At 52.2% G+C, this 22,871-nt stretch overlaps 3 protein-coding genes across 3 annotated transcripts; 1 reads left to right on the top strand and 2 right to left on the bottom strand.

Moving 5' to 3' along the window:
* Positions 1-27: 27 nt before the first annotated feature.
* Positions 28-14,138, top strand: TGME49_202980 (hypothetical protein). The gene is made up of 15 exons (XM_002367539.2): positions 28-3,773; positions 4,022-4,220; positions 4,895-5,332; positions 5,700-5,861; positions 6,463-6,597; positions 7,246-7,352; positions 7,646-7,733; positions 8,222-8,268; positions 8,965-9,078; positions 9,662-9,814; positions 10,256-10,462; positions 11,246-11,492; positions 12,155-12,237; positions 12,602-12,868; positions 13,532-14,138. Exons 1-15 carry the CDS (start codon positions 378-380, stop codon positions 13,634-13,636), a joined length of 5,748 nt encoding a protein of 1,915 aa, XP_002367580.1. The 5' UTR covers positions 28-377; the 3' UTR covers positions 13,637-14,138.
* A 247-nt stretch (positions 14,139-14,385) lies between these two features.
* On the bottom strand, positions 14,386-15,700 carry TGME49_202990 (hypothetical protein). Its single transcript, XM_002367540.2, has one exon. It carries the CDS (start codon positions 15,478-15,480, stop codon positions 14,677-14,679), a length of 804 nt encoding a protein of 267 aa, XP_002367581.1. The 5' UTR covers positions 15,481-15,700; the 3' UTR covers positions 14,386-14,676.
* Positions 15,701-20,088: 4,388 nt separating this feature from the next.
* Positions 20,089-22,599, bottom strand: TGME49_203000 (hypothetical protein; the record flags this gene model as incomplete). The annotated part of the gene is made up of 1 exon (XM_002367541.1): positions 20,089-22,599. One exon carries the CDS (start codon positions 22,597-22,599, stop codon positions 20,089-20,091), a length of 2,511 nt encoding a protein of 836 aa, XP_002367582.1.
* Between the last annotated feature and the right edge of the window lie 272 nt (positions 22,600-22,871).

Genomic DNA, 22,871 nt, shown 5'->3' with positions numbered 1-22,871 from the left:
GCTGTCGACTCGGGCAACATTTCTGTCAGAAAGAGGATGAATAGGGTTTTCCTTGTGTACGTAAATATGAAGAGATAAGGATGTATTAACGTGTTCGGTTTCATTCGGACTGGGAAACCTTTTTATGCTGCAGTTCCCCACACGCGCGAGCGGGAGACCCCATCGAAAGCTGCCGTTGTCGTCGGTTTTCCCGTTAGGATCGTGTCCCTATACCCGTCTTTTGTTTTGCTTACTTTCCACCCTAAGATTCCACAGAACTCCTTTCCTCGCCGTATGCTTTGCCAGCTTACTTGCTTCTTCGCTCGCCTCTCTTCTCTCCGGCACCCCTTGCAATTTTTCATGGGCAAAACGGGCCGCTTTACGACACGTAGCCGGCTATGGGGACTCTGAAGGCTCCGGATCGCCTAAGGGGCCGGAAAGCTGCCTCGTCTGTTCCGTCACCTTCTCGTCCATCAGTATCCTCTTCATCGGACGATGCAGCTCTTGCAACGCTGCTGAAGGAACGACAGGTCTTCAAGCGCACGGAGGAGCTGCTGCGGAAGCGGGCTCAAGAAGCAGAGACCCTTCAAGATGAAGGCGAAGACATGGAAAACAGCGCTTCCTCTCGTAAGCGGGATGAAGAAGACGACTTCCTTCTCTCCAATTCCGAGGGCTCCGCTGCGGGTTCTCCCCTGCTCCTCTCTCGGTGCAGTCCTTTCGACGCAGATGCCGCCCTAGACTGCTTACACCTCCTGCGACAGGGTCTGGACAGCCAGACCGGCGTGCCGGCGGTACAGGGAAAAGGCGACCAGACTAATCTCCTCACTACTTCTCTCCATACTCTACTGATGTGCGTATGCAAAGAGGCAGCGTCCTGCTCGGAGGCTCCTGACAACGAAAGGACGCGCCGCATCACGACCGGCCTCTCCCTTCTCTTTGCTCTCCTCGTCGACGAGGGACTTCCTCAGTCTCCGGCTGAGCGCCACAGAAAGTGCCACGAAGACGCAGCTCTCCTCGACAATTTGTTGAAGGCAATCGAAGCGGTGAGCTCGTTCATGCAGGCCGCATCTCCCCGGCCGCTGCTTCTCCTACTTCACGCACTTCGCCGCATGTACGTCCCCTCGCAAGGCGCAGACGAGCAGGAACAAACGACATGCGGGTGCCTGCCTACCAGAGCTGTCTGGACGTGTCTGCTTCACCTCCTCACAGAGGATCCCCGCGCCTCTGTTCGCTGGCTGGCGAGACAGGTCGCCTTGCACTTTCTGCGCCTCGCCACCCAACAAGTCACTGCACAGACCTCGAACGTAAGCCAGGCTTTGGGGGATAGGAAGAAAAAAAAGGCACGCGACTCCCTCCAGACCTGTTTATATGTCCTCGATCGGTGGCTTCGTCACCTTGACTTCTCTGTCGTCCCGGATTCCGTAGCTAGCCGGGCCTCAGCATCCTCAGCATTGACCGCAGGCGACGAGGGCAGCTCTCAGAAGGCGTCGAGTGTCCCTGCGTCCATGAGACTCCAGAGAAGTCTTCCCTTCTTTCACCGGTGTCTACCGCCTCTGCTTTGCCTAGAAAGCGTCCAGAGTGAAGACGAGAAGCGCTCTGTGACTGCCGATAGCCGGGCTTCCTTGCCTCAGCAACCCCACAAAGCCGCGGAGGCGCTCTGCATCCACCTGGCTTTCCTCTCCAGAAAGGCCGGGCGGACGCCAGCTGCCGCCGATGCGCTGCGGTGCGTGGCTGCGGTGATTCGCGACTTGAGACGCTTTCGCGGGAACCTCGAGCAAACGAACAATGGCGACTCTTCGGCCTCTGTGTCTTCGAAGGAGACCAACAGAAGGATGGGAGACGACCGCTCTGGTGGAAGGCAAGCGACGACTGGGTCTGCCTTTTCACTGACAGTTCAGCTCCTACCAGCGCTGCTTCAGCAACAACGCGCACAGGGCGCGCAGAGGGGGCTCTGGGACGAACTCGGAGGCGAAAAGGGGAAAGGCAGTGGCGCCGTTCTTCAGGGAGCTGTCCAGTATGCAACCGCGTGGCTAGACGCTGTGACGGCGACCACAGCCGCGCTCATGCACTGGGCCGGGGAGGCGCGGGAGGCGTGGACGCCCCCCCAGGCAGTCGGTGAGGCTCCGTTGGATGGCTGCAACCGAGGCGAAACTTCTGGTGTCACGAATCAAGAAGAGGAGAATCTGGACGAGACCCTCTTGCTCCAACAACTTGAGAAATTGTCTTTGGGAGGAAGCGGTAGCGACGCCCAAATCAAGACCCTAATAAAGGACTCCGAGGGATTCCCGCTGTCCTCGTCTTCAGCCGCGTCTGTCTCGCTGTCGTCTTACCGTCTGTCCATCTGTATGCAAGCATCCGAGCGGGTCTTCCGTTCTCTTCGCAGAGTCCTCGAATCGGAGACGGATCCGTCCATTCTGGGCGCGGCCTCTGTAGCCGGGCGACGGCTTATAGAAGCGTCTGGTGCCGCGTCAGTGCCTGCATTCCCAGCCGCTGTTCCTTTCGGTCTCTCGCTGCTCCACTTCCGCCACAAGCGGCGACTTGCGGAAGGTCTGGAAGCTTCTCGGGCCCTCTTCGCCGCTCTCGAGGCTGTTGCATGCAAGCAGTTTCTGGTGTGCTCGCTGCACCCGGAGCTCGAGCGCTTCAGACGGCCCCTGGTAGGCGACCGCGGAATGGGCAAGCTGACCTCTAGTTCCTCCCAGGAATTCGACGGCAAATGTCTGCCCCAGTTTCTCCACAAGTTCCTAGACATCTACAGACCTTGCTTCACGCCTTTGCTTCGACAGATCGTTAGCTTGCTCGCTGTTGTGGAGACGGGAGAGGAGCCAGAACAGGTGACGGAGAGGCAAGACGAGAAGAAGAGAGTGGAGAGGAAGACCAAGACTGTAGAGGAGATTTTCGGGCTCGCAAAGGACAATCGAGCGCGGACCGATCTTCGGCAGCACGATGTCCTGCCTTACAGAGGCCGGATTCGCGTCGCATTTTCAGCAGCCTTGCGTGCCTTCAAGGCGCGCACGGTTCTGACTGATCCCCACCTGCTCCCAATTCGACCTCGGATTCCTCTTTCGCGAGACTTGTCCCCTCAGCAACTTGGGTTTCTATTGGAACGGTGCCCTGTCACCAACGCATGGGCACTGCCTCTACTGCCCCGCTTGCTTGGTCGCGACGAGCTGCACTTCTTCTCCTCGCACTTCCTGCAGCTGGCGCGACTCTTGCAGCAGCAAACTGCCGAGAAAGCAAAGACAAGTCCCCTCGAGGCGCGCGAGCTCTGCCGTGTAGGCCAGCAGCTGTGGAGCTTGCTACCTGGTTTCTCATACGATCCAATTGACCTTGCGACTGGTGTGGCGGAAGAGGACTTCTCGCTCATGAAAAATATGATTCAGTTCCTTCATGACCCTGTGCTTAGGGAGGAAATCTGCTCCACAATCCGGAACCTTTCGAATGCGGCCATTTCTGAAAGCGACGTGGCGAGCATCAGAGACGACGACGAGGACGACGACAAGCAACAGAGACTCGAAAAAGAGGAAAGAGATGATGCAGAGAAGGACGTGATGAGCGTGCTCTGCAGGGTAACGAAACCATGCGGAAAGGAGTCGATGCAGGCGTGTGGATCGCAGCTCATGGGATTCTTGGTCGTTCGTTTTTTGCAAGTCCAAAAAGTCTCCCTGAAGAATGATGAGGAAGCTGCGGGGGAACGGGCCCTGGCTGCGATGCTTCTGGGAGAGAAAGAAGATCTCGAGCAACTCACGCAGAGCGCGAAAATGAAGGCAACACAGCACCTGTTGGACGCTATCAAGGTAACTTGCATGCGTCGGTGGAGTTCTCTAATCATACTGCATGATATACTAACGAAATTCCCGTTACGCCTGGGGCTTGTGTTGTGACCGCCTGCCGTCTTGCAATCATCCCAGTCACTGCGGAGGTCCTCCTGTGGAACTGCAACGTGCCCCCGCTGGACGAGCGTGCTTCGGCATTTTTGTTCCCGTGCGTAGCCGCCTGCTGTCATCACAGGTTGCTCTCCGTCTATCCATTTGTCCGTTTGTAGGCGTATGCGCCTCTCTGTCCGCCGGAGCTCCTGCATGCAAATGTGCGGCGCTTCACATCTGCGTTCCTCCGACGAGCCAACGAGGCCGCAGGTCTGTCTGCTCCGTCTGCCGCTGCTCCTGTCACCATGGGTGTGGCGGAATGCTCGGCACTCGTCGACATCACAGACGCGCTGCACCCCTTTCTCCCAAGTTCTGTCGGTAAGAGCACACGCATCCAGAGAGAAAAAGAGGAAGAATGTTGTAGCCCTTTGAAGGCGTCTCCGCATTCAGATCCTTGCAAGTGCTCTAATGTCTTTATTGGCTCATCAAACGAGCACCTCAAATTCATATGGCGCTTGCCAATGCTGCTCGAGACAGTGTATAACAATAATGCACCTACCACTCTCGTTTCACAGCATGAGCGCGCCATCGCCGAATACATCGTCCATTCGCTGCGCTGCGTTGAATCATCGTCATAGTGTTTTGTTTTTCGTGCGTGTTCCTCATGGGTTTCGCACGGTTTTTTTTCTATGTATGTTTTGCCTCTATTAAAGTCTCCGGTCCCAGATGTTTTTGCTGATGAGAACCAAAAAGCGAGGGGACGGAGTGCTTGGCGACCCCTTTGTCTTATTCTCTGTCTGCTCAACATGCGTACCTCGCGTTCGTCTCCTTTTCTGTGATTTCGTGATTCATGTTTGTCGTAGATCTGCTTTACTCCCAGGCCTCCGCGGAGTGACACATACATTTGAAGCGTCGCTTCAATCGATGGAACCGTAGCTGTCGGTTCTCTGTAATCCGTGCTCCACATGCGCATCACCCATTCCCTCCAGGGAATCCCTCTCCCTCGTATAGAACCCGCTCTAGCCTCTTGTTTCTGCTCTGCTCCCCTGCAGGTCTAGAAGTCGTCGACAGCCTGCGAACTCTGGTCGCCGTGTGCGCCCAGGGTCTGGAGAAGGCTGGCTCTGGGTATTCAGAACAGAGTATCGATCTCGTTGAAACCGAGAAACGTGGAAAGAACTCCGACGCATGCCGAACAGAAGACAACGGTGCCGTGCTTCGTGCGCTCCTCCGCCGCGGCTACAAAGCTCTCAAGCATGTTTTTGAAAGGTCGGCGTCTTCCTCGCGTGCTTCCTCTTTGGCCGATGGCTCTGCCTCTGAGTCGTGTTGCTTCCTGCGAAGGCAAGAGCTTGAGATTTTGTGGGAGATTCTGGCAAAGACTCGCACTGTCTCCTGTGGGACGGCTGCAGAGAAGCCACGCCTTGGATGCTTACGCGCATTCGTCGAATGCCTTACACTGTCTGCACAGACAGCCGAGGACAGCGAGGACGCAAGTGAGCACCGTGCTTTGCGACGAAAGATCGCGAATTGAAGCAGACGAACGTGGTGAAGTGCGATTACGGGCCATGGTTTTGGTTTAGCTATCTTCGGTTGTTTGTGGGCCGGCGTAGATTCAAAGACGAGCACGAAACAGCAAAAAATAAAGGAAGGAATCGGACGTGACGGGCCTCACAGCAAGGCCGTGGGTGGCAGAAGCGTCTGTGCTGGATTTAGTCGCTTGAAATTACGTGAGTGTGGAGTAGATAGGAGGAAACGGATAGGATGGCATGCTCTTGAGCGGATTTTATTTCGCTGACATGTTGCACTGTAGGAGATATGTCTTTTGTGTACGTGGGGACGACGTATTTGATATTGTCTCAGGCACTCAAGCATTCTGGGAATCTTTTCTCGTGGACCGCGTTTTCCCGACAGTCGTTCCGGAGATCATTCTTTCACTAAAGAGCCTCAATCGGCTTGTTCGAGAAACGGCGTTCTGCTCCCTTTCTGGTTTGTGCGACGCCTGCGATGGAGACTCGGAGAAACGTGAGTCTTCGTATACTCTCTGTAACGTTCTGCTTTTGTGCTGTGCGTCTCTCCCGCGGTCTCAGATCATCATTCCACATTTTCGTTTGAACGTACCATCGTTGGCGTGGTGTTTCTCCAAACGCTATCTCCCAAACCTTGTACTTTGTTTTCCGTAGCGTTCCTTCCTCATGCGCAAGCCTCGGCAGTTTCATGGACTCGCCATGGTGGCCGTAAATTGGCGGTAGACGTCAAAAAAGTTCAGCTCGAAATCGTTGGTTGCCGATGTCGTTTTTTCTCCCTCTTCTTCCTGCTGTTCCTGGTGTGTGGTGTCACCCCTCCCCTCTAAGCCTTACGAGTTCAGTGTGAGTGGAATCGACCTGCTCATTCTACTTCCATGCTCGTGGACACCGTTTCCGCATGAACGAGTGGACGTGTTAGCGTTCGCCTCTCCCATTGAGTTTCAAACGCGTTGCTCTTCTACCGCAACACAGGTATGCTTTCACTTTCGGGGTCTGCGCTTCTTCCTCAGTTGCTTCTCTGGTTTCTCGTTCCTCTCGCTACCTTTTCTGTCGGATTTCTGTCACGCTGTACTGCCTTGTTGTATGTTTCTTGTCTGCAGTGAGTCGCCTCGTCATATTGATTGCCACAGGGCTTGGTGGCGGCACAGGGGTCACAGCTCGTGGAGGCACCGCCGAACCTCCGCTCCTCAAGACCGCAGCAGTCCTTGCACTCAGCAGAGTTATTTTCAGCTACGGTGAGCGGTTGTCCCTTTAGTGTGCATGCATGTTTTAAAGAGAAGCCGACAACGAGATATTCCTCAATATGTTATGGCGAAATGCGAGCCCAGATTCTATTCATACTGATCTCTTACGAGCCTCTAAAAATAACTCCGAGTGGGTCTCTTTTCTGCACCTTATCTTGTGGCAAGTAAACAAAAATATGGACTCGTACGACATGGATTTGCCGTGCGTTAGAAGGAAATGTTCGCTTTTCCCGCCTCATTTTCCCATCTCTGATGTCTTCGCTTCTTTGCTTTAAATCCTAGCATGGGAGCGGTAGCTGTCAGTTGAACACTCACACGTCTAGTCTGGATCTTTTTGGATGTATGTTAATCAGATGTGGCCTCTTTGAGCTAAGGGCTCGGATCGAGTGGAATCTGGATCGTGGTTTCAACTGAGCGGCATTGGCTGTCAGTCACTTAGCAATTCCATTTGCTGTTCCCCGTTTTAGGAGTTGTTCATTTTGATATCTGGTGCCTTCTTGAGTTGGTTTGTATGCGACGTGTTCGCGTCCGAGTACCGTATGGCTGAACAAGCAGTTATGGTGCGCCATCTTCTCCACACTTCTTCGCGTATGTTTGCATCTGCCTTGCGGGTTGTTGATTTATTGTTTTCTCCGATAGCCGACCAAATGGACGGTGCTCTGATCAAGCAGATCGCGGAGGTGGTTCTCCTGTTGCTGCAAGATCGAGACAAGCAAGTCTTCTTGGCAGCACTTCGTTTCGCCCGGGTAGGTGCAACTGCGAAAAACAGCAGACGGGAGGGCGCTGAGCCCGGGGCCCTGAGTGGCAGAGCCATAGGGCGTGAGACAGAGAGAAACGGTTAACAAATCCAAGAGAACATCACGGAGTCGTGGGACACAATACGTAGAATTGTCTGCGTGGATCGGCTGGAGTAGGGGTCTTCGGTGGTTAGGGGTTTGCCCTCAAAAAACAGTTCACGATTGTTTCTGCCACGCAATGTTGCACGTTTAGGAAAATCAAGGTTTGAACCGCCCGTTTTGTTTCGCTTATGTTCCTTCAGGTTATTGCTCATGTGTTCGACGGACAGGCGTTGGAACGCTTCCTGCCGGCAATGCTTTGCGCACTCAACAACAAACACGCCATTCGAGGTGAGAAGATGCAAACCGGTAACTTGCGGTACACTCTGTGTAGTTCTCCAACAGGCGGCACACTTGTGAAATATGATTGTCCGCAGGTGGATGGTATTTACATTGAGTACAAATACACGGGTATATCAGGAGACGCCGGTACAAAGAGATGGGGTGTCAAAACAGGACCAACCTTATCTGCATTTTGCCGTTCCATGCTTCTTTTCCACGTCATGTCTTGCAGATGCATATACGTGTATACATGTATATGTATATATACAAATAGTTGAGGAAAGTTATATTTTTGTGCTGTCTCTGTTTCTGCCCAAATGAATTTCCTTTCATGAGGCCATAAACACGTGAGTTTTCACAGGTGCTTTCTCGTGTCCACTCTAGAGTTTCGGCTCCATACCAGCCGCGACACGCGCATATATATATATATATATATATATATATATACAAATACAATTATTGAATGACTCGAGTCGCCTCTGTGTGCTATCCCTCAGCCAAGATGAAGATCCGGCGGTTGGTCGAGAAGCTTCTAAAGAAGCTGGTAAGGAAGCAAACGCGCGAGATCAGGCCACTTCATTCGTCGATTAGGACCGGGCAGAATTGTGTGTATCATTATTTGAAGAGGCACCTTTGCGTGTGTCCAGAGGAGCCAGTATTGACGCTGTGGTGACGCCCGTCTTTTGGCTCGATGAATGGCGACATCAGGTTTGGCAGGCAATCTACGATTCCATTTGGGAGCGAGTGCCTCTAAGACTCACCCCTTTTTGTCTGTCTTATTCGGGCTTGTTTGTCACATTCTTCGGCTTTCCGGGACTCCGTGCGCCCTGTAAAGGCTTTCATGGCGTTTCAGCTCCTGGCTTTGCGTGATCAGTGACTTTTTCGGCTAGCTTCTCACTGAGTCTCCTTGATATGGGCATTTGTGTTGTCCCCCACCCCGCTCCTGGTGGCTGCTTCTTGTTACATTGGTGGTTAACGCCTTCCATTTTTCTCTTGCGTGCCTGTTTCGCTTTTTTCCTTCCTTGCACACCATGTTCCCTTAGTGGTTCTTTTCCGCGCACTTCGTTCCGCTCGTTTTTGCGCGCTTCACCCCTATTTCTGTTTCCTGTATCTTCGAGAGCTGTCCAGATACGCGGCACTTGATAGGCATTTCTCGGAGTGCATGAGGAACAACACGTGACGAGTTTCGATTGATTTCTGCCTGACCCGTCTTTCTCTCTTGCCGTCGATGGTGCTGCAGGGCGAAGCTGCAGTGAAAGAAGCCTTTCCATCGGAGCATCTGCCCCTCTTGCGCCACCTTCAAAAGAGCGTTCGCAAACAGCAGCTCCGAGAACTCCTCGTCAATAAGGCTCTAGTAAGGATCCTCGTTCGCTTGATTGTTTGCCCTGTGTTCTGGAACCTGTGAAGGTATGACGCTGACTTCTGTGTTGCTTGGACTGTTTATGCCTCGAGGGCAGCAAAAACATAGATGTGCCTATTCGGTCATTCCTGACACAGAAAGAGGCACTGCCGCGATGAGGCTTTAGGAATCTCTTCGCGTACTCAACAGATTCAGTGTTCACATGGATTGAATGCACTGCCGGCGCTTGTCGCCTGCGACACGACCCGCTGGGGTAGGTGACGACGGCCTGCAAGGTTTCAGGAAGCTTCGCAGACTTTCCAATAGAACCGGCTCTAGCTTTACTGTTACATTTGTGAAGCGGCTTTGCGCTTCCTTCATCGCCACCTACGACTTTGTGAGAAGAGTGTTTGTGACAGGCTTTCTCTCTTTTGTTCCTTCTGCAGTTGTTCCCCCTTCCCATGCATCGGCAAGCCGACTCGAGGGGACGGCCGAGTCACGGTGTGTCTCGCTGTGAGCGTGTTTCAATGTAAAGCTGCGTCATCGTGCGTTCGTTGTTAAACATTTTGTAAAGCGGTTGCGAAATTTCATTCTACAGCAAGAAGGCCTGTCGTGGGACGAACTTGTCTTCAAGCCTGGCGATGACGGTGAGGATGAAAACAAAAATGCAGGACGAAGACAAGCCAAGAAAGAGAACAACGCGTTTTCAAAGATGATGGAAGAGGATGACGAAGAAGACGAAGACGATGAGGTACGGAATAGAGAGCAGCGGATGCGGTAGTTCCTGATCATGGCTTTCTTTTCTCGTCACTCGCCTGCTTGCGTTTGTCCTTTGCTTCTGTGGATGCGTCTCCGTGTTCTCTTTACTCTCTATGCATCTCCTTGGCTTGGGTGTCGATTTCTTAGGTTCGTTCGCAGTGTCCACTGCTGTCTTGTATGTCTGCCTGCGCTTCGCGTGTCTCCAGTCCCGGGTTCATTTGGTAGACTTGGTCTATGACTATTACTTTGGCTATGCCTGTATGTGAGTGACTAGTTGCACTTGTGAGGCCGTTGATGAACTTATGTGTTCACCCGTTACTGCTCGAATTTGAGGCTAACCGCTTGTGTGTAGTCTGCGTTGTTATTTAATGAGCCTCTTTGCCGGCATTTTATCCATGCTCCTCCTTTCGTGTACCTCGCTATCAATCTATAGGACCGACCGTCTGCAGCAAAGAAGGCAGCGGCGAGGAAACGTGGAGCAAATGCTGAGTTGCAGGGAGAAGAGGAAGAAGTGGCAGAGGAGCAGACAGAGAACAAGGATGGCTCAACGTCGTTTTCTGCAATGACACAGTTGCTTGACGCATTCGAAGAAGAGGATGACAGTGACACAGAGGGACGGAGAAACAGAAACAGGAAGCGAGTAAGGATAAAAGATACACCAGAGAACGCACTGACAGCAGGCAAAGGGCGGGCACGGCGAGAGACATGGGAAAAATGAGAAAGGCAATCTTCTTCTGTCCCTCACTCACAGAGACGGGAACATCCAGGAGTGTTGGTGCCGAGATAAAACCAATTTCTGAAGTCGATCTGTGAATAACACCCATTTCTGAAGTTGATGGCGAATGTGTTGACATACCTTGTGTCAGATTTTTGATGCGCAAGCAAACTGTTGCAAGTCTGTATACCGTCTCGCGAATAGTGTTTCGTGTTCATTTTTTCAGCTTGATCCGTTCCCTTCCATGTTCGATCGTATGCTTCTCTTTGTCGCCGTTTCTGTCATCTTAGTTGCGCTTCCGTGTCGGCCACTACTTTCGTGCTTCCCGCTGTCGGGCCTCGTCTACAGGCACTTCCAGAGGAAACCAGGGTTCGTCGCCCTTTCGGTCGTTTCTGCTTGTTTCATTCCACCGTTTCTCGTCTTGCTTCGTCTCTTTTTTTGTCGTGGCTCGTTGTTGTACTTGGGGTGTTCTGTCGCCTGCGGTCTTTCTCGTGTCGACATTTCTCTTTTAATACTCCACGTCTTATTCACATTTGCCTCTGTGATGGTCCACAAGACCTCTCCGTCACTTTTTCCTCTCACCTGTCTGATATTGTGTTTCTGGTCATCTCCTTGCCCCCTTCACTATCTAACATTTTCTTTCTTTTGCGTACCCTTCTGTTCATCATGTTTCATTGTTTTCGTCTATCTCTTTTGCTTTCTCACCAGAGGCGGGCGGCATCAGGTGATCAGGCGATGGAGAGCGACGTGATGCTTCTTGAAGATAACGCAGGAGAACTACCTCTCGACTTCTGTTCGCCCGGTGCTGCCCACCGTATCATTCTCAATCAGCCACTGTCGAAACACCGGCGGCGATTGACCACAGAGGTGGAGAGGAAAACGGTTGCGAATTTGACATGGAACGAGGAGGGTCGGCTGGTTATTCCTGAGGACGAAGATGAGGAAAGTGACAAAGGTGAGGAGTGTGGGAAGGAAGAGAGAACACACAACATGTGTTTGAGTATATTGTCACGGTGAATGGCGTTTCAGTCACGTGTGGTGTGTTTGTAAACCAAAAAAAAAGCGAGAGTCCGCTCCAGCGTAGCAAGGGAGGGAGACGCATACACGCCGCGATAAGCGGGGAAATTATCGACAAATCGATCTTTGACGTAGCTGAAGCAATGAGGTACCCCTATCGGAGACGCGAAGTGGGAAGACGAAGGCAGGAAGAAAGCATAGAGACGTCAGTTGTTTTTGTGTTTTTGTCTATTTTTAGTGGGTCTCTATCTGTGGGCCTCCTTTCGCAGTGTGCCACTTGCATGTTTTCGACGTCGAGCGTCATATTGTTTCTCCAGTTTCATCGGATTGGTAGTCTGTCCGTTCTGAAATTTGTACACCGGGGATCACGCAGGCATGAGCTTTTCCTGCACGGTGTCGGACCGTATATGTATGTCTTTATGTTCACGTTTAGCAAGTCGTACAAAAACACAGTCACATGCACACGTGTAAAAGGCCGCAGGCACAACGGCACGAAGGTCATGCATTAAAACCATAAAAACCATCGATAGGTCATGTACTCTAATTACCATACTGTAAGTGAATTTTGCGCACTTCTGTTGCAACTGTGCCTATTTCCAGATCCTGGCTTCACAATAGGCAAGGCGTCGTCTGTGTCGAAGAGATCCGCCGCTCGTCGAGTTGAGGGAGGGAGCAAATCCAGCGTAAGTTTTGCAGTTGCTTTTCTACTGAGTGAAAGATGCCTGCCGCAAGGAGACAACACTGACTCGAGCGGAGAGCACCTGTCCAGTTTGTTCGTCGTCCCCCGTCGGCGTCATGTCTTTCTCCGTGCATCCATAGCCTTTTCCGAGTGCATCAAACAGCTACAGATCGTATCCACAACGTTGCGCAAATGGGCAGAAGACGTGCATCAACCGAGGTTCGCTTTATGTATTGGAATAATGGCCTAGATTCTTTCGGAGGTCGTTCTCTTCCAATGCCATTTGCGGTTTTTTATGTTACCTTTCTCACGGTATTTCTTCCCTCACTCCATACGTATTCTCGGTTTTCATTGTTTCCTTCCTTCAGTCTACCTCCTTGCTGGCGAAGAACCGGAAGGCACCAGAGACAGGCGGACAGAGAAAAAATCTCAGCTGTCTGGCGGCTCGGCGAGCAGCGATGAAGACCGCGAAGAAGGAACGACGAAGAGGGCATTTCGTGCAGAAAAGCGGCGACGAATTTAAGGCTAAGAAGGCTCGTGGAGATGTCAAACAGAATAACAAAGTTGAACCTTTCGCGTACATCCGCCTGAACCGGGTGATGCTCAGGGAGAAGCACAGGCCACAAGCTCTACAGGTGAGATTCCAGAAAAGAGGAGGAAACTTGTAAGATGTGTGACGTGAGTCGTCACCTGTCGTTGTAACCATAACATCACCTGAGTTGACAAGGGACGGATACTGACTGCTGTGATTTTCCCGAGAAAGAAACAAAGGGGTGCTTGCAAGTGAAACTAGCTTACTCTCTACAGATATCTACCCAAAGCAGATGATGCTAGCACAGTTTTACGCACCATCTGGAGCGAGTGCTAGGGAGACGGTGTCGCTCTATAGGCAAGTGTCTGCTTCAACGGACGTAATAGGCATTGAGGACTCAAAAGAAGTAGGCTTTCGGTCACTGGCAGGTTTAGTCCTCAATAATACCAGTTGATGTCTCAGTCGGCAAATTTAGTAGCAGGCCTAGGAAACGTACGATGTGTGTCTTCGTGAGAAATCATATGCTCCTCGTGATTATGGGACCTGCCTATATCATGAGCAAACGGCACACACGAAACGCGAAGTGCAAGTGTTAAACTTAGTCCCATTCAAGAACAGAATGCAGTCCAATGTTCTGACGCGTCACCTGGTGCCACTGATGCGTAGGCGGCTTTCCATGATCATGTGCAAAGCTTGTTTTGAAGTCGTTTCCTAGTTGCTTCATGCATCTGAATCTCTTCCATGACGGTATTTCCGGCGCTTGCAGTCTCTGGCGACACTGGTGAAGAAGAGGCGCGGTGGCGATGACAAGGGCAAATCGAAAACCGGCGTACGAAAACCCATGAACAAGGCACGCAAAGGCCGACGATAAACGGTGGAGATCTACTGGGATATCGTGTTTGGGGGATGGTTTTCTCTCACAAGTATCTCTGTGATTATCGTCCCTCGGTGCCTCGTGTGTGTTGTGATGTACACCTCGTATGCGTTGTTTCATCCGACTCTCCATAGAGGGCAGTAGGCTTCGTTCCTTTTCACTTTCGTGATCATTCCTCCCTTCTCGGCTGCATCGTTGCCAGTTGTCTCCAGTTCAGTCTTTTCGGGTGAGGTGGGCCTGCTGAGTGACAGAGGATACTGAGGGATGGAAAGCGGAGCTTACAGTTTCTGTTGATGTCAGGAAACGATTCTTTTGATGCCCAGGGACGGGTAGCATATCCGTGCCCCTTTACAGGACACAGGGGCTCTGACTGTGGGGTACCAGTATCTCGAAACCTCTAATTCAAACTATTCGTTGTATATCCGTATTTTGCGCTCCCGCTTGATTGATTCATGAGAGGAAAAGTGGAATGTGAACCACAAACGGATTGTTGATGAGGAAATCTGCCAGGGTCGCGCGGTTAAGTGGACGGCCCGTTTGTTGGATTTCACATGATCGAAGATTAACTAGAAAGGAAGTATTGTAGTTGGCACCACAACCAGTAACAAAAAGCTAAGACGGAAGACTGTTCATATGCCTTCGTATTCCGAGTCGTCTCCTCTCGCCACAAAACACGTGTATTGAGCGAGAACCACTCTGAGGATGTTAGAGCAGATCTGATTTTTGCCTTACACATTCATTTCGGCGTATAGATAGGAACCCTAGGATATTAACTGTGTCAGTCCTCCTTGTTGTCTCCGAGCACGTCACACGACGGTGTGAAAAAACATACACGGACGACGGACTCACAGTGTTCAAAGGATCCATGTTCGCCTTTACCGAACAGGAGTACACGAATTTCACGTCAGACAGATCATTTGCGAGCGTCCACTTCTACGGTTCTCATGCGTGTCCGCTGAAAAAGGCAAAAGTAACTTCCAAGACAAAGAGAGAAAACATCTACTAATACAGCTAATCTACAGCCGGTACAACAGGCTCTACGCTACAGGACCACGGAAATCTTCAAATACTAGCCGGAGAAGAATCTGGTGTTTCGTTGGTTGGGACGCTGGAGTGGCCCGGGAAGGACAGCGCCGAAACGCGTCATTCCCCGTAATGCCCTGCAGGTCCCGTTGCCTGGATGACCCTTCCAGTTGTACACAAACAAACGCGTCTCCAGTTCTACCGTCTTGCAAAGGGGATTTGCGCTCCTGCTGCCTTGATACCGTGTCTTTCTCCGAACCTTTGTCGTCGTTTGAACTTTCTCCTCCATTAGTGGTAATGTTTTCTTGGGACGCCGAGCGCTTCCTCAACGGCGCTTCACCATGAGACTTTTCTGTAGTGTGCAACAGTTCACTGCAACCGGGCTGCGTGCGCTCTGTCTCATCTCGGCTGAATTGACTGTCATCGTTTGTGATACATATTGGCGAGTGCTCTTCACGCATAATAGTTCTTTCGTCCACCATGTGTAGATTAGCTGTCGTGGTAGATTTTTCCTCTCCTTGCCTTCGGTCTTCCGTACGTATACATGAACCGCTATTATGGGCGACACTGCTGCAGGAAGCTGCGTCTACCTTCTTTTTGATACCATTAGGAGAGGAAGAGGCCGAAGGTCGGCTTGAGCAAGAGACACGAGAGGAAGGAGAAGATATCGAGGAAGGAAAATGAAGCACAGAGGAAAGTGGACTGGCAGAAGGGGCATATCTGGTTGCGCGTGATGGAGGCGCATAGGCGGTTCTGTCACTTCCGTTTTTCTCCGATCCTTTGTTCCATTTTCTGGCTCCTACATTACTCTCAACCATTTTGCATTCATCTAACCCTTCCCACCCTGAATAATCCTGATGACCGCGACAAACCGTGCTCGCTGCTGCGTTGCAAAAACATAGGCGAGCGGAATTATTCGTGGCACGCCGCTTCCTCAAATTATCGAGGGCTCGCTTGACTGTTAGACGAAGTGACGAGTTGTAAAAGACCGGCTGGCGGTGTCGGTGCCGTGGGGTTTCTTTTCTTGTTTTCGTGTGGTCCAGAAAAAGTGTGCTGCCGATGCGTGAGCGAGACGAGGGCGAGCAGACCACCTCCCCATTCTTTGTACCATCGGGGGAAGAGAAATGGATCGTCGAGTGTACATACACGCAACAGAAGCGCACACACCAACAGCGGTCACGCGAATGGGCTCGGCGACGCAACGCTGTCGCCGCTGATGCTCTCGCAGCCTCTGCTACTCCCGTAGACTCTCCTAATCGATTTCTGTGTTCATCGTTCTCGCCGGGGCAGATGTTCAAGGGACGCGTTGGTGACAGCGGATGCCATCCTGGCTCTGTGCGTCATTCGGGACTCCTCGAAGCAAGTGATCATGGGCAAACCCCTGCCGGAACGATGCAGCTCCACTATCCAGGCTACAGAACGCACGACAATATATCTCACCCTCCGCAACAAAGTATGTGATTCCCTATTCGTCCATGCCCCGCGTGCTGTTATGCTTTTTGCGAACCACGGATATCATTCACTGCGGCTTAGGGCCACCATTTCACGTTTTGCCTTTTATCTCGGTTCCCTTCATCGGATACACAGAAAGAGTTCGGAAGAGATGGGATTGACAGAACAGACAATGAAGTACAAAGAGACTCCCTTGTATCTAATGACCAGTGCGAAGCCAGGGCACTGCTGGTCCCAGATTGCCCCGAACTCGTCGAAAATCTTTCACCATACTTGGAGACACATTTCGGAGCATCAAGGAGAAAACGGGTCTCCTGTGTCAATGACGTGTCCGACTTCCGCCCAAGCGAGAAAGCCATCGACGCGGTTCGGGAAACCGGGCTGTCAGGCCTCTGGACATGCGAGCATGTCTCTCCCAGACAACGTGTTGGAGGAGACACGGAACGTGTGCACCTGGCTAGAATTCTTGCAGTGCCGCAACTTTTACGAGGGTTCCACCAGGCTCCCCATTGGCATTCTGTCTTCCCCCATTCATCAACACTCCCTGTTGATTCTTTTGTCTGTGTTGCTGCTCCGCTTACGCCGATCACGCGACGGTTGCTTGTCGCTGCTGCGCTTGAATCTGTTCTGCCCTCATCACATCCAGATACTGGCTTCCTGCGGTTCCGTTCTACCGACTCTCTCCCGCATGGTGGTCTGCAGTAAGGGCAATTTTCAGTGTGCCCTTCCCGAGACCAGGCATCGACCAATGTGGCTGTACCCGACCTCCCGTCACTCGATGGCGGAGATGGTGAGCAAGGAAAAAAACATGCTTCTCCACTAAATCCGCCCTTCGCCAAGGAAGATGCATAGAAAGAAGCAGCCGCTGCTTGAGTAGCCACTGCTTCAGCACTTGTGTGCCCAGAGTTACAGGACTCCCATTTCTGAGCTGATTGCAGCCTAGCATGCTGGACGCGTCCATCTGCGTGTGTGGTTGAGCCACCATCGGTTGTTGCGTTGCCGTTTGGGGCGTCACATTCACTTCCACTGTTTCTTCTAGAGTCTTCCTCCCTCTGACATAAGCCGACACTGTCCCAAGTATCTCTGCTGACCAATGTTCTTGAGGTACGCGCATGCGGAAATACATTTACACCTTGATGACACGAGCTGAGTCGGTCGCCTTGGCCGCGTGAGAGGTGGAACCTGGATTCAATTCCACAGCTAGTGGACGGCTCAGTGGCTGTTCCTGCTCCACTTAACGCAGTACTACGATGAGAGAGACCACCAGAACTCCGGAAAACAGGGAACTTTCGAGGGAGCCGAGAGTATAGAGAAGAGTGATGTGACTTGGGAGCGTAGGAAAAGGCGGCGCGTCCTATCGTGGCTGAACAAAACCACGATCTCATCTCTTCCGTCTCTGCTTTCTGGGTTGTCGGAAAAGGATTAGCGGGAATTGCAAGTGAGACCTGATTGAACCCTTCTACCTCTCTAGAGAGTAGAGAGCTGCTCGTGTGTCCCTTCCGAAGTTCACGTTCCACCAGAGAAGGACAAACAGATGCTCTCAGTGACGGCGTTCCGAAAAAATCGGTGGCGTCTCTCGCTTTGTTCCGGACAGCCTCCGCTGACAGCGGTAAGGGGGCCCCTATTCGGACGCAGCATCCTTCTTCCTGTATCTCTAACTCTTTTTCAATATGTGTATGGTGATGCTTGCCTGCAGCATCGCAAGTGACTCGTGAATCGAGTGCTTCAGTGACAGAAAATGGTGCTTCCGAAACGCTGGCTGTTTTCCATTGCGCTGTCATGGCGCTCGGTGGTGGCGAGGAGCGATATTGGGAAGGTCGGTGAGTTCCTTCTCCACCAAAATGGCAATTTCCAGGAATAGACCTTGTTTGCTGGTTCCTTTCTGGAGTGCCGTCCATGTCTCGACCTGTGTTTAGAGATTTTGCGGCTGAAGAATGGGCTACGATGTGTTCAGAAATGTTGAGCAAGCCGACAGGAGGACAGGATGACGAAGCTTGCGGTAAAGCCGAGGAACATCCTTGGGTGACCACTGGATAGGGTGATCGGGGTGGTGTTGGAGGCACAGTGCCACGAACCTGTACGGTGACCTGGGGTGCACTTCTGCTCAGCTGGCTTGATCTGGTGAGACTGCTGCAACTGGACTGTTGGTCCGCCGTAGGTGTCGACGATAACATTCGTGAAGTCAATTCCTCTGTTGGAGGAATTGGCGAAGTTGCAGCAGATCTGAAGAATCAGACGGGGTTCGCACCAAGTAAACCAACATGCCGAGTACATACGTAATTCAATAAGAACCCAAACAAAGATCAATGATCTCCTGGTATGTGTCTGTGTGATACGTAAGGCGAGCGAACGAACGTGCGGATACATACCGTCTTTGTACACGCTGCATTCTACAGTTGTACTCAAGCGGCTCCAATGCTCGTCAGAGTGTACAGGCAGGTCTTTTGCTGAAGTGTGTCTTCAAGAAATCAGGATCGTGCTGCAGCATGTAGGTTCTCCTAGTAGGGGCGGTGCTGTGCTACGTGAATCTCTGAGCGGGTGAGTAGCACCTTGAGGCGAAGCAGACTTTCTTCGGTGGATGCACATAACGGAATGCCTCTCCGTCGTCAGTAAGATCTCGTAATGAAAATGATTGGAGTCACTTCTTTTCTGACACTCACTTCGGCCATTACACAGTTCACTGTGTCGGACGATTATGCACCTTTCAGACCTACCGGGTGTGCGGCACAGGCAGCGGTGATTCTGCGGCTGGCGGGGTCGTCAGCGGCTGCATGGCGCAGGCATCCACAGAAGTTCTGAAAACATATTCCACAGTGAAGCATCCGGCGGCCGCACTGTCGTGGCAGAGCCAGTGCTGATATGGGTTTTCAGAAGGCCCTGGTGTCAGTTCACTACGTCCATGCTTTCCAGCAAATAGGTGCGTGAATGTCAAACGTGTCCTTCAAGAAGTTTTCAGTTTATAGTCCTGCTCAAGAAAAAGCAGCTGCCCTCAGCAATTGAGATGCCGTTCCTTGGATGCACCCGGGATGAGCTTCTGGATGTTTCAGGGAGCGGACAGGGAATTCAAGGTGATCATCTGCGCAGCGCTACTCACGTGGACCCGCGTTGTTGGCGGAAAACACACTGATGGCTATCCCTAATGAATGACATCAAAACTAATGTTCCTTTCATCAACTCAACGCAATGCAAAGACGAAGGCATGCCTGCGTGCACTCGTGCACGCCCGAAAAGCAAAACACTGACCATGCTTGAACGGCTGAACAACAGGCTCATTGTGACGCTTACTCTTCTGCTTCGTCAACGATACTGCCATTCCCTTCTATTGCATCGTCGTCTTCGTATGCATCTCGCTCCTCAGTCGAAGAGGACGATCTGTCCGTGACGGATGTTCGAAGATTTACCGCGTTAGTAGGTTGCAGGCTACCACGCTCAACAGTGCGCCGTGGCCGCTGCATCGCCGATGTCGTATTCATGCCTGTATACAGAAGAAGAGTGGCGTATGTGGCAGCGTAGTTCGAACATGTACTATGCAGCGGTAAGATTGGCATCAGCTGGAATGCTAAGAATGAGTGCGTGATCGATAGGATGGGCACTGGAATTGAGTTTGACCCATCCTTTTGGCAGCTACGTGGGGCAGCATCAAGTGCGGAAAAAGGGTGGACTCGTTCCTTGGCGAGTTCCTAAAACAAACCGTGGGAGTACCAAGGGTCCAGCTGGCCCTCCAGAACATCAGGTGGAACATTCTGCGTTTACGTGGTAGAGACACATGCTCCACTCTATGTTGCTGTCAGCTGTGCCAATGATTGGTGTGATCACTGCAATGCGCAAAACAGGCGCAGGAAACAACGTTGGATACAAGATATAGAGATGAAACCCTCGACGTGTTTCCCTGACGGTGGACCAAGTATTCTGTGCTATCCTCCATCGTATGATTTAAATTCCGCCTGTTGCCAAACGCAAACTTCGCGTGAGCTTCAGTGCGCCCTAAGCTGTTGTCTTGAAACGCGAGAGATGCTGTGCCGGAGGTAGTCACTCTGGGAGAAACATTTTCGTGTCCTTAACGACGAACACGTGTTTTGTGTGGGAAAGAAGTACAAGGAGTAGTTGAAGAGAGGAGGTTGTAGACTACGGGTGTCCAGTGTCATTTCAGTCGCCTTACAGACGTTCCGGGGCGCCGTGACGAAAGGCAACTGAAGGGTGGCCCTCCTTGTAGAGGTTACTAGGTTGTGTGATGCTTCCCCTGTAACATCATTTTGACCACAGCGTTTTTGCGTTATCGAAATTCGAAGAGGGTCCTTTGGCTGTTTCTCTCTCGCGTCTTTCGGTTGAGGTGGCGTAGCTAGAGACATGTCTGGTGAATCTCCTGGTGTGTCAGCAAGCACTTCAGGCCCGCAACAACACATGAAGCCACAACAACAGCCTGAAGAGTTTTTCCTCGTTGAAGGGTTTGACTCGCTTTCCCGAACTCTCGTTGACATGCGGCGAGGGGTTGACGAGTTCGTTTGTCGCCGAGTACTTCTTCTCAGCGGAACAAGAATTGTTCCGTTTTCATCTTCTTGTGCTGCTTGTATGCTGTCGGATGCGTCATAGGTACTTGCAATCTCCCCCCCTGCGAAATCATCTGCATTATCCGAAGTCTGGTTCCCTTCTTCTCCATCACACTCCTCCTCTTGGTCGCTGTCAGTAAAAAGATTTTCCTGGACCGATCGCTTGCCGCCAAAGGAATCACGCGGGGTTGCCGCCCAACTTGCTGCCTTCCGGCGACTCTCTTCATATTCGTCACCGTTTCCATCAGCAGCGAAGCGCATCGTTTTTCGGCATCCGTAAACCTGAGAAGATCGCAGTAGATATTGATCCGTGGCGGGGCTCACCCCCATGGTGACCCGTCCTCTGCCCTTATTGGAATGCCGGACGCTGCGGCAAGATGCAAGAGCAGAAACCTCTTCTGGGTATTCTCCCCTCTCGACGCCAGTTTCTACGTCAGGTGCCTCAGACTCTTTTGTGTCCTCCACTGCAGCAATGCGGCGACCAGTGGCCGCGCGTACTGCTGCAGCCGACCCTTGGAGCCTAGTCGAACGTCTACCACCAAGACCAGTTTGGCACCGCCGTTTCTCTACACTGCTTTCACCGTGGTCAAAATGTGCATTGTCGTCTGATAGTTCGTCTCCTCGTTGCAATTGTCTTCTGTGACTTCGTGGCGGCTCACCGACTGGTGCGGCGGACAGGGGAACCCCCCGTCCCTCCCTAACGTCCCTTTCAGACGATCTATGTTGGACGCCGTCGTTCTGCCCCGCTGCGACTGGTAGGGACGACTGGCGATTGGAATACCTACTTGAGGCATTTTGGCGTGGGAGCTCGGGACGTTTAGAGGCTTGCAGTGTCCGTCCCAGGGCACCTTTGCTGAGAGATCGGACATCAGAAGTCAAGTGTTTAGCGTCGTCGAATAATTCGACTTTTTTTTTGGCTTGTGATGCTAATGGTACCACAGACCTTGCGCGTTCGCACGAGGACTTTCGGAATGCCCCTCGCGGACGGACAGTCGCAGTCTCCGCGTCTCCCTTTAGCTGTGAAGTGTTGGCTACTACACCCGTGTCTTGCCACTCCTGGTCTGGTTCGTAGCAGCCTTGGCGCAGCACTGAGCCGCTGCCGATAATGATTGAAGCATCGTTGACCACAGCGGGAACGCTGCTTTTACGTCTGGTGTTCGCGGACCCCGATGGTTTTCTAGAAGCCACCGACGTTTCTGCCGGAGCGCTTGAGATGCACTGTGGTGGCACAGGTGCAAAACCCTGCTGTACAGTTGACGCCTTTTTGTTTTCATGTTCCCAACTGTCCTCGTCCTTGTCTTGGATGCGGGAAACAGCCTGAAATTTCGTTTGTTCCTTGCCTTCGCCGCGGGCAACAGATCTCCGAACAGGTACAAGGACAATACCGTCTTCATGTTCATCCGACACTTGAGTATGTACGCTCCTTCGTGGCGCTTGTGATGCTGGTCTCTCATCGAGATCTTCCGAACGCCCTGTTAACATTAAAGGATCAAGCTGCGCCGTCAGCGTTGATGCAACTCTGTTGGGATGCACCCGCCTGCCCATCATGTTAGACCCCTCAGCAGCCACAAGCGGGATGTCTGCCATCGATAACGCTGCGACTCCAGTTAGCGTCGAGTTGGAAGGCCGCTTCTGCAGCGATACTCCAAAACTTCCGCCTGATGTGTTAACACCAGGGCTGTAGTCGACCGGTTCCTCGTTGCCAGACTCGATGTCCGTGTCGTCCGGCGTGGACGCGGAGGGACCCCGGGCTGAGAAAAAGGCACCCCGCACCCGTGTGTCCGAGCGCCGCTGTCCAGCTACTGCTCGTGCAGATGCGTATTTCCCGCCAGTGGCTCCCCCTGTGCCGGGTGGAGGCCGTAATGATGTCCTCCCCGCTGTGTTCGTATCACAAAGGGAGGAATCAGAAACTGGCATGTATACAAAAGGAATGGGCATCTCGTCGTAATCAAGTTCACCCACAAATCGCCTTGATGAGGAATAAGAAGGCTCACGACCTGCCTCGTACAATTCTGTGCTCGATGCGGTGCTGCTCATGGACACGTCGACCGGCTCGTATTTCTCGCTGTCACCCACTTCATCGCGTGACACAGGACGTGGACGCCTCTCCAAGACTACCAAGTTGGTGGAGGGCCTGCCTTTTGTCGCAGCGATCCTTGTAGACCGGCGTGCAAAGCCAGTTCGCTGTGTAGCGCCCGGGGGTATTCTCA

This window comes from Toxoplasma gondii, chromosome VIIa (genome assembly GCF_000006565.2).
Source record: "Toxoplasma gondii ME49 chromosome VIIa, whole genome shotgun sequence".
Lineage (NCBI taxonomy): Eukaryota > Apicomplexa > Conoidasida > Eucoccidiorida > Sarcocystidae > Toxoplasma > Toxoplasma gondii.
This window is presented reverse-complemented; position numbering and strand designations above follow the sequence as displayed.